The sequence below is a fragment of the Carassius carassius genome, chromosome 2 (genome assembly GCF_963082965.1).
Source record: "Carassius carassius chromosome 2, fCarCar2.1, whole genome shotgun sequence".
Classification (NCBI taxonomy): domain Eukaryota; kingdom Metazoa; phylum Chordata; class Actinopteri; order Cypriniformes; family Cyprinidae; genus Carassius; species Carassius carassius.
Genome location: NC_081756.1, coordinates 32,116,171 through 32,127,043, shown reverse-complemented (window position 1 = coordinate 32,127,043; position 10,873 = coordinate 32,116,171). Strand labels below are relative to the sequence as shown.

At 44.6% G+C, this 10,873-nt stretch overlaps 1 protein-coding gene across 1 annotated transcript; it reads left to right on the top strand.

The window, feature by feature from the left end:
- Positions 1 to 41: 41 nt before the first annotated feature.
- On the top strand, positions 42 to 2,330 carry LOC132108488 (protein CDKN2AIP homolog B-like). The gene is made up of 4 exons (XM_059515190.1): positions 42 to 183; positions 627 to 873; positions 1,360 to 1,481; positions 1,714 to 2,330. The coding sequence occupies exons 2-4, from the start codon at positions 629 to 631 to the stop codon at positions 2,283 to 2,285; spliced, it is 939 nt and encodes a 312-aa protein (XP_059371173.1). The 5' UTR covers positions 42 to 183; positions 627 to 628; the 3' UTR covers positions 2,286 to 2,330.
- The last annotated feature ends 8,543 nt before the right edge of the window (positions 2,331 to 10,873 follow it).

The following is a 10,873-nucleotide window of genomic DNA, read 5'->3' as shown; positions in this document are numbered from 1 at the left end:
TAGAGATAGTAAGTTCTCATCATTAATATTTTCGCACCGCCAAAACCCCGGTCGCATGTTGATGACGCAGATCCCGAGCGCGACAGGGGAAGTGCTCAGCCAGCTCCACTGCTCTTAAATATAACATCATATTTTTACCACATACAGCTGATGAGGACTCATCTGCAGAGAATATATTTAGAGGTGAACAGATCTTGCTTTCTCTCCAGGATCTGCTGTTGAGTCTTTTGTGTGTTTTGCTCTTTCATTTAGTAACTTACATGTGCTGCTTTCTACTGGAGTTGAGATCATATGAGAGTCATCTAAATGCCTGCAGGGTGAGCAAAGTGGTCATTTTAATGCATAACTGAAAAGCTCTGGTAATTATAACGTGATAACTTATAATAATAATCTGGGCGAAGTCGAATCAAAACTTCAATTAACTCAACACAGAACTCTAATGTTTATTCAAACTTATGTTTATGTGTAAACTGGCCAGTCTGCAATATTAAATAACTTGCCAACTACAGTTGAACTGTTTGTTTGTTTGTTTGTCTGTCGCTGGGAAACATGCCTACAGTTTCAGTCTTCAGGGCAGGCCATGAACCTTCTTCTTTCTGAACTTCTCAAACTGATTTGATTTGCAGTGATGGCGGAGGAGAGAGGAGAAGACATCGTCTCTGAGTTCCTCAGTCAGAACCCACAGCTGGAGAACTGGCTGGGATCTTTAAGAGGACCCTGTGAGACAAACAAACAGTGGCACGCCAGAAGAGAGTTTGTCCTGCGCAATATGGAGGACTTTCCTTCCATCAAACCTGGGATCCCGAGTCCTAGTTTAGACAGACTTCTGTCTCTGTCCATGGTTTGGGCCAACCACGTGTTTCTGGGCTGTCGGTAATTTTTTTCATGAACACAAAGTACATTTCTTATTTCAGTTGTTTGTGGGTGAATGTCATGTATCTCCAGTATGATTTTTATTTTAAATTTTTTCAAAGAAATCAATACTTCCATTCAGCAAAAGCACATTAAATTGTTCAAAGGGACTAAAACATTTATGATGTTACAAAACATGTCTATATTTCTGAACTCAAATAAATGTAGCCTTGGAGAGAATGAGAGACTTCTTTAAAAAAATATTAAAAAATCTTTCTGACCCCAAATTTTGCATACATAAAATGACATCAATATAAAGTATAAAATTTAAAGGTCAAAGAACTGTCCTGATAATAAAGTTTAAAATAATGAAACAGTTTTATTTGTTATTAGTATATTAATATTTAAAAAATGTCCACCAAAGAATATTCACACCACACTTCTGATACAGTTTTTTTTTCTCTCTCTCACTGAGAACACTTGTATTTGTTATTTGCCCTAATGCAGATATCCACAGCCTGTAATGGACAAGGTAAATGAGATGGCGGAAGGAATCACTGTGATTGAAGCCCCTGTGCGAAAGACTAGAGATGAAATCATGGGGAAAACAAAGAGACCTGCACCTTCAGGTACATGGGCTAGCTTTAATCTTTAGTGAACACAACCGTTCAAAGTGTTGTGTCAAACCGTTCAAAGAAGTAACTTAATCAAACACACAGTAAAAACAGAAATAGTATGTGACATTTTTTGAGGATTCAAATAGAAAGTTTAAAGCAATACCATTTATTTATTACTCTTCTGAACAGTAGATGTTTGATCAAATGTTTAATTTATACGGAGCTCTTTAACTGTATTTTGTAGCAGTGGATGGTGATTCCCATAGCAAGAAGACTAAACCCAACGATACAGACGTTACAGCTCATGTGAAGAGTGTTGGGCGTCCAGCTGCTAGTGCTCTCAAATCGGGCCCTCCACCAGGGGCTCCTGCAGAACACCAGCCCTTTTTTAATCGACTCTATAAGGCCGTTGCTTGGAAGCTTGTGTCTGCCGGTGGCTTTGGCCCCAACCTGGAACACTTTGAGATCTTGCGCAGTTGTGTGGAGTCATGTAAGGCCGGTCTTACTTGTGTGTTTGTTCCACTCAAAGACATTCCTGACCTGCCTACGGGATGTACCCAGAAAGAAGGCCAGGTGTGTGAATTGCGCTGCTGCACCGTCTACATGGGCACAGGCTATGGGCGCGACGAGGCTGCCGCCAGGGCTATGGCCTCCAAGGAAGCACTCAAAGTGTTTCAAGGGCAAAAAGTGACAGTGAAAGTTTGCCGCCGCAGGTTCCAAGGACAAGACGTAGATGATTTGGTTTTGTTGGATGAACAGTCCAGGAGCCAAGTTTTGCCTCCGGCTCTCAGCTACCCCTTTCAGGAAAACCAGTAGAGCTTCATTCTGCCACAATGAAATAAAGTTGTTGATTCACCTGTGGCTGCTGTGAAATTGTTTCTCACTGCAGTTCCAAAGAGTTTAATTTGTTCAGATTTCATTTATATTTTCATTCAGAGTAGCACTGTGGAGAAGGACGGGTAGGTTTATAGTAGTTTGTAAAAGTGATCCAAAAATGAGTTTTGCGCCTTGTAAAATGTTTCCACTGATGCTTTAGAGTCTTGTTTGTGGCTTTGAAGTTTAGATGGTTTAGATCTTCATACTGTGGTTATAGTTCAGTCTGACCTTGAAAAATTTGGTGGTTTCAAAAGCTGCCATTTTAATTGATACATGTCAATAGTCAATAACTTTTTGTTTTTTGTTTCTAAAACATAACATTGAGAATATACAGTCTGCAGTCGAATCTGTGGTTGGATTTGTCCATGTCCAGTATTCAAAAAGATGATAATATCAAAATAAACCTTGGATTAATACATGCATGGGTAACAAAATTGTAATGGTTAGACTCAGTTTGGATTGTTAAAAGAAAATATTACAGTAAATAATAATAATGCAGTAAAGAAATAAGATCTCATTGTAAGCTTGATATCTAAATTTCATGACACTGTTTTTTTTATATATTTTTTTTCCTTGCTTCTCATATATTGGACAGTTTTTATTTATTAATGTCACAACTTTCTGGGTCAAACACTGTGATGAGGTTTGGTAATGTGTGTTGTTGTTGTTGTGGACCTTTGGGCAGATTCATTGAATATCAAATAAAAACTGCCATCTGTTTCAAACCAGTGTTAAATATTCAAGACGAACTATCAGTGAAGTGTTAGTGTTTGGTTAAATGTATCAATGTGTCTAATGTTCAGAAAAAGCTTAACCTGGGTTATATTCGGATTTCATAAAAAGATGTGTTGTTCTGTCTAACCTTACATTTTTGTTTTGTTTGGTAGTGACATTTTAAAAATAAAAAATCTTGAATCTCTGGAAATCTCAAACCTATATGGGGTGGTTCCAAATTGGCCACTATGTGGCATTATAATAATTGCAATTGCTTTTTAGTTTATAACTCTGTAACTATAAGTCAAAAGATTCTAGTTTACCCCAGGTGACTTGTTCACCAGTTTAAATTGAAAAACTGCTCCAAGGCTCTTGGTTTGATATTATATATAAAGAAATTTAATTTATTAAAATGTTGCGAAGACATAAGCCGGTTAAAACAGTTTGGAATATATATATATGAGCTTCAAGAGGTAGTCACCTGAAATGGTCTTCCAACAGTCTTGAAGCTTCAAGAGGTAGTCACCTGAAATGGTCTTCCAACAGTCTTGAAGCTTCAAGAGGTAGTCACCTGAAATGGTCTTCCAACAGTCTTGAAGGAGACTCTTCAAGACTGTTGGAAGACCATTTCAGGTGACTACCTCTTGAAGCTCATCAAGAGAATGCCAAGAGTGTGCAAAGCAGTAATCAAAGCAAAAGGTAGCTACTTTGAAGAACCTACAATATGACATATTTTCAGTTGTTTCACACTTTTTTGTTATGTATATAATTCCATATATAATTCCACATGTGTTAATTCATAGTTTTGATGCCTTCAGTGTGAATCTACAATTTTCATAGTCATGAAAATAAAGAAAACTCTTTGAATGAGAAGGTGTGTCCAAAATTTTGGTCTGTACTGTATATACTGTATTAAAGGCTCCTGTAAGAGGGACTTTTATTATGAAACCAGAATTGATATAATATAGATAACGTTAGGGGGCAGTGTATTTTGCTGAGCTGCCGCTCTTTGAAGTGTTTGTGTGATCTGTCCAAGCCATCAGCTGCAAGGATGATGCTTCCAGTTGTTTGTGGGGATTGTTGCAGATTTAATATCAAGGTGTTAGTCACTGACCACAAAACTATCTTCACCTTTGTACATCTGTGGACCTTCCTTTTCTCTACGAATACACCATTGAAAGCTAATCACCTGTCTCCTCATTATTGGTGCTCTGACCGGCACCCAGGGGGGTTTACTCATCCATTACCTGATCAGAACCTAACAGCCTTAAAGTCTCTCCAACAAATTGGTCCTTTGAGCCGGATGAGTGTTCCCTTCTGACATGATGGATCGTGATGAGGAGATTGTTAGTGGAGCTCGTCCTAAACGCCATATACGTCAACCAGCTCACCTTAAGCAGTATGAAGTACAGTATACCCGCGTCAGACCTGTCGCCCGAGTATGATGTCCCGCATCCTTGGGAGGCACCTGTCCACCGGACTACCCCCCCATCCTTCCAGCCTTACACCACTGCCCCTGGTGGTGACCTGATCTGTTCTGATGGCTCACAGATCATATCCTCAAATTATCAGCCTCCACAGCATGCTGAATTCCATCAGCCATCCTTCTCCTCTTCTCAAGCGGCTGGTTTCATTTCCTCTGCACACAACAGTGAATTAGAGCACCTGCATCAGGAGCATGCACAACTTATTCAGACTCATCAGGCTTTCCAAGCAGACCTGAGGGAGCTGAGAGAAGTCCGTGCGGAAGTCAGAGAATTAGTTCAAGTTGCTCAGTCACTTCGAGCTGACCTTAGTCTAACCAGAAGCCAGAATCTCTCATTAGCACAGCCACCGGCATTGCAGCTATCCAGTCCTCCTGTGAGACGGTATGAATCCACGCCTTTTGTGGATGAGGGAAATTTCGCTGATCTTCCCCCACCACCCTGGACTGAGCCTGACGTTGACTGGATGAACCAGGTGGGTGACCTTACACTCTCCGACACAGGTGCCACTGTTTACCACCCGGTGATGCCAGAGAATAGAAAGTATTCCTTTGTGTTCCCGGCTACTGAAACACGCGCTCCTAAGCCTTATACTCCTGACACTTGTGGGTTGCCCCCACCTCCTACCCCTAAAGATGCCCTTACCTGCTAACAGCACGACTGTGCCTGTTACTTCATGATTCAGTTCAGTACCTGCTCATTTGAATCCTCCATCCTTTGCACCAAAGGCCGAGCCCGGTCTATGTAGCACCTCATGCTAGGTCTGAATATTTATACCGGGGTCCTTCTCCTACAATTCCTAAGTTCAGCCGGTCTGATCCTGGTGAGTTTGCTCAGCTCCGGATAGTTCTGGAGAACCTGCTTCCCCCAGACGGGACTGAACTTTTCAAATATCAGATCTTAGTGGATCACCTTAAGCTGGAGGAGGCTAAAATGATAGCAGATCTTAACTCACCTACTCCATTCACTGATACGATGGCAGCGCTTCATGATAAATTTGGTCAACCACATCAGCTAGCTTTAAGGAAGATTGCTAGTGTCCTTGAGAGTCCTGACATAAAGAGAGGTGATATCTCAGCCTTTCAGAGGTTTGCTCTCCAAGTGTGGTCACTAGTGGGCCTATTGAGAACTCTGGGACGTGATGGTGAGCTGGAGTTGAGTTGTGGGTCCCACGTCGCATGCCTTCTGAGTAAGTTACCCCCTGAGCAGCGAGCTGAGTTTCGTCGGCATATGTTCCGCCAACCTGGCACAACCCCTAATCTGATTAATCTTTCGAACTGGCTTCGTTATGAAACTTGGTGCCACAGTTATGATACTGAGCCGATGTCCAAGGGTTCACATGCAAAATCTGATTCAGGGAAGAGAACCGTGACCATCCTACATGGAGTTGGAAAATCCCCTGTTGAGACTCCCGTCCATCGTAAAGGTCCTGTTTCAAAGACAAAGCCTGCCAAAGGGAAACTTTATTGTCCTTTCTGTGACAAGACTGAGCATTACCTGAGTCAGTGTGCCTCCTTCGCTAAGCTTACCTCAGACCAGGTCAGGACTTGGATTCTCAGTAACAACCGTTGTTGGCGCTGTGCCAGGACACACCATGCTGCTCAGTGTGACCTTAAAAAGCCCTGCAACATCTGCCAGGGCACCCATCTCCGCCCTCTCCATGAGGTCAATGTCAGTCCATCCCCAAAGGAGGATTCAGCTAACATGGAGAAGAGCTGCCTAACAAATTCCTCCCCAGATAGGTTCTTTCTGGATAAACCCTCTGTCAAAGGACGAGTTATGCTCAAAGTGGTTCCAGTGAATCTACATTATGAAGATCGTTCCTTGGACACCTTTGCTCTTCTTGATGATGGGTCAGAGAGAACCATTCTACTCTCTACTGCAGTTAAGGCCTTGGGGATTCAGGATATCCCAGAAAATCTTCCATTGCGGACAGTGCGAGATGATATTCAGGTCATTCATGGTTGTTCTATTTCCTTTCAAGTCTGTTCCCTCTTTAAACCTCAGACCAGTTATAAGATAAATCATGCCTTCACAGCTGATCGGCTTAACCTGTCACGCCAGTCTTACCCAGTAGAACAGATGCAACAGAAGTACAGACATCTGTGCGGTATTACCCTCCGTCCACTCACTGATGTCCAACCTTTACTTCTCATTGGTTCAGATCAGCCCCATCTTATAACCCCAACAGAGCCTGTTCGATGGGGCGGCCCGGGTGCACCAGCTGCAGTTCACACACGCTTAGGTTGGACACTCCAGGGTCCTATACCTTCCATGGGCTGTCCTCCTACCCCACGGTAATGTCTGCGAACCTCCATGGATCCAATTCAGGGTGAACTCCTTCAAAATCTTCAACGACTGTGGCAGTTGGATATGGTTCCACAGTGGGAAGGCAAAGAGGTAACCAGGTCCAAGCAGGATCAGGAGGCTCTTCAGATGCTTGACCGTAAGACTCTCATCGTGGAAATGGAGGGAATCAACAGGTTGGCTACACCCCTACTGCTGAGAAAGGACTTGCCTTTGTTGAATGCACCTAAAGAATCAATCTTACCTAACCTTCGCAGTGTGGAGAGGCGTCTGCTGAAGGAGCCTGTTAGAGCTGAGGTCTATAAAGAGGAGATGAGAAAACTCATTGAGACAGGAGCTGTTAGGAAGGTGACAGACCCTATATCTGATTTAGATGAACGCTGGTACATTCCCCACCATCTCGTTAGTCACAATGGGAAGTTCCGCCTTGTCTTTAATTGCTCCAACCAGTATCAAGGACAAAGCCTTAATCAGTACCTGCTGCCAGGTCCCACCCTCGGGGCCTCACTGTTGGGCGTCCTTATCCATTTCAGAGAACATCCTGTGGCAGTGAGTGGGGATATTAAGGCGATGTTCCATCAGGTTCGCCTTATACCTGAGGACTGTCCTCTTCTCCATTTTCTTTGGCGGGACCTGAAGATGGATGAGGCACCCAGAATTATTGAGTGGCAGGTATTACCCTTTGGCACAACCTCCAGTCCTTGTTGTGCTACCTATGCACTACAGCGTCACGTGCGGCAACACCCCCTGACAGATGAGGCAATTAGATTCTCAGTGGAGAGGTGTTTCTATGTCGATAACTGCTTGCAGAGCCTGCCTACTGCAGATGAGGCTCGGAACTTGATTGATCGACTACGGAATATCCTGTCTGGAGCTGAATTCGAAATTCGCCAATGGGCCTGCAATGATCCTACTGTGCTGAGTCACCTACCTTCTCATGCACAAGCTGCAAGTGTGGAGCTGTGGTTGACGCAGGAGAAGTCTGACATCCCTGGGTCTGAGCTGAAACTGGCAGACGGACACTTTGTCCTACAAACACCGACCTGTGATCTATGAGACTCCAACTTTGAGGAACATCTATAAGGTCCTAGCTACCCAGTACGACCCCCTGGGATGGCTTCTACCTTATTCCACTCGGGCAAAAGTCATCATTAAGCAGCTGTGGAACAAGCAGGGAGGGTGGGATGACCCCAACCTACCACCTGAGCTCCTCCAGTCCTGGAATGCATGGGAGGAAGAACTCCAATACCTTCCTTGTATCTCCTTCCCCCGGTCTTATGTTCCTCCTGAAGTTGTGAGGGACAAAGTCACCCATGAGGTACATATTTTCTCGGACGCCTCTGAGCAGGCATATGGAGCGGTCGCCTACCTCCGGACTACTGACCAGGATGGTCAGACCTACCTGTCCTTCATTATAGCACGCTCTCGTGTCACTCCTAAACGAGCTCACTCCATTCCAAGACTGGAACTCTGTGGTAGTCTAGTAGCGGCACAGCTGGCTAAGCTACTGGAGACAGAGTTAACCCTACCAATCAAATCTATTTCCCTGTGGACAGACTCTACTACAGTCCTCCAGTGGTTGAATTCTGACTCCTGCCGTTACAGAGTCTTTGTTGGGAATAGAATCGCTGAAATCCAGGAGCTGACGGAGAAGTGTTCCTGGCATCATGTAAGTTCTGCAGACAACCCCGCTGATGACCTCACGAAGGGAAGACCTCTCCAATACCTTGCTGTGCCAAACCGATGGTCTCAAGGACCCCCTTTCCTCCTCCAAGATCCCAAGGAATGGCCAGTAATCCCTAAGACTGAAACAAGAAACCAGGTTGAACTACATAAATCTACCTTCTGTGGTATCAGTACCTTTCCTCTCTCATCTGGTAAGATTAATGGATGGAATTACAACACCTGGCAAGAACAATTGGATGTCACTGCTCAAGAACTTCGGGTCAACTTGGCTCCAGAGGCTGAGGATTACCGCCAAGCTGAGTTCCATATCCTCAAACAGGCTCAGCAGGAATCCTTCCCTGAGGATTATAAACTGTTAGAGACTGGGAAGCCAGTTAAGTCCGGGAGTCGATTAGTTACTCTATCCCCTGAAATGGATCCGTCCAGTGATCTGATAAGGGTGGGAGGTCGTTTGCGGCGAACTGCAGTCATCGAGGACTCCATTTTACATCCTCTGGTTCTGGATCCCAACCACCCTGTCACTCGCTTAATTATTCACCATTATGATGACAAGTTGCATCATCCTGGATCGGAACGGTTGTTCGGGGAAATACGGAGATACTATTGGATTCTCCGAGGCCACGAAGCTGTCCGCCGGTTTCAACGTGACTGCCCAGAATGTCAACGTTGGAGGGCCCAACCGACAATCCCTAAGATGTCAGATCTACCTGAGGCGCGACTTCAGCTATACAAACCTGCCTTCTATTCTTGCGGAAAGGACTGCTTTGGCCCCCTGTTAGTCAAAATTGGTAGACGTACAGAGAAGCGATGGGGCATTCTCTTTAAATGTCTGACCACTAGAGCGGTCCATTTAGACCTACTCCCTAGCCTGAGTACCGACTCATTCCTCATGGCTTTAAGAAGATTTGTTGCAAGGAGAGGAACGCCAGCAGAATTATGGTCAGATCGAGGTACGAACTTCCGCGGGGGTGAAAGGGAGTTACGGGAAGCTTATGCTGCTTTGGTTCCTGACATACAGGGTCATCTTGCAGGCCAGAGGATCCACTTCCGCTTTAATCCTCCATCAGCCCTTCATTTTGGTGGAGTTTGGGAGAGGGAAGTGAGATCAGTTAAATCTGCCTTATACACAGTTTTGGGTGCACAGTCAGTACCAGAGGAGGTCTTAATGACGGTCTTGCTGGAAGTGGAGGCCATCCTTAATTCAAAACCCTTAGGGTACGTGTCGTCAGACGTGGCAGATGCTGACCCGGTAACTCCAAATAGTCTCCTCATGGGGCGGCCTGATGGATCTCTGCCACAAGTCGTTTATCCAGAATCAGAGATATTAAGTCGCCGACACTGGAGACATTCTCAGGTCTTAGCAGACCAATTCTGGTCCAGGTTCATACGGGACTACCTCCCTAGCCTACAAACCCGGCAGAAATGGCAAGCCTCTTCTCCCAACCTAAAGGAACAGACATTTGTTATGATTGTCGACCCCCAACTACCACGAAGCTCATGGCCTGTAGGAGAAGTGATAAAGACTCACCAAAGCCCAGATGGTCATATCAGGTCAGCTGATTTGTTGATAAAGGGTCAAGTTTATGCCGGCCTTACCAAAGGATGGAAAGGCCTTACCAAAGGACTTAATGCCCCGACACTGACTAGTTAAGTCACCTTTCATGGAAGCAAAGAAGCTCCGCCTCTTTGGGGGTGGCTGTATTAAAGGCTCCTGTAAGAGGGACTTTTATTATGAAACCAGAATTGATATAATATAGTATGACGTTAGGGGGCAGTGTATTTTGCTGAGCTGCCGCTGTTTGAAGTGTTCGTGTGATCTGTCCAAGCCATCAGATGCAAGGATGATGCTTCCAGTTGTTTGTGGGGATTGTTGCAGATTTAATATCAAGGTGTTAGTCACTGACCACAAAACTATCTTCACCTTTGTACATCTGTGGACCTTCCTTTTCTCTACGAATACACCATTGAAAGCTAATCACCTGTCTCCTCATTATTGGTGCTCTGACCGGCACCTAACCTGACACGGAACCTAACAGCCTTAAAGTCTCTCCAACATTCACCTAAAGGATTATTAGGAACACCATACTAATACTGTGTCTGACCCCCTTTCACCTTCAGAACTGCCTTAATTTTACGTGGCATTGATTCAAGGTGCTGAAAGCATTCTTTAGAAATGTTGGCCCATATTGATAAGGATAGCACCTTGCAGTTGATGGAGATTTGTGGGATTGCGGGGCACGAAGCTCCCATTCCACCACATCCCAAAGATGCTCTATTGGGTTGAGATCTGGTGACTGTGGGGGCCATTTTAGTACAGTGAACTCATTGTCATGTTCA

Coding starts and splice junctions, on each gene's coding strand:
- LOC132108488 (XM_059515190.1), top strand. CDS start 629: ATGGCGGAGGAGAGAGGAGAAGACATCGTCTCTGAGTTCCTCAGTCAG. Junction 874..1,359: donor CACGTGTTTCTGGGCTGTCG/GTAATTTTTTTC, acceptor GCCCTAATGCAG/ATATCCACAGCCTGTAATGG. Junction 1,482..1,713: donor AAAGAGACCTGCACCTTCAG/GTACATGGGCTA, acceptor TGTATTTTGTAG/CAGTGGATGGTGATTCCCAT.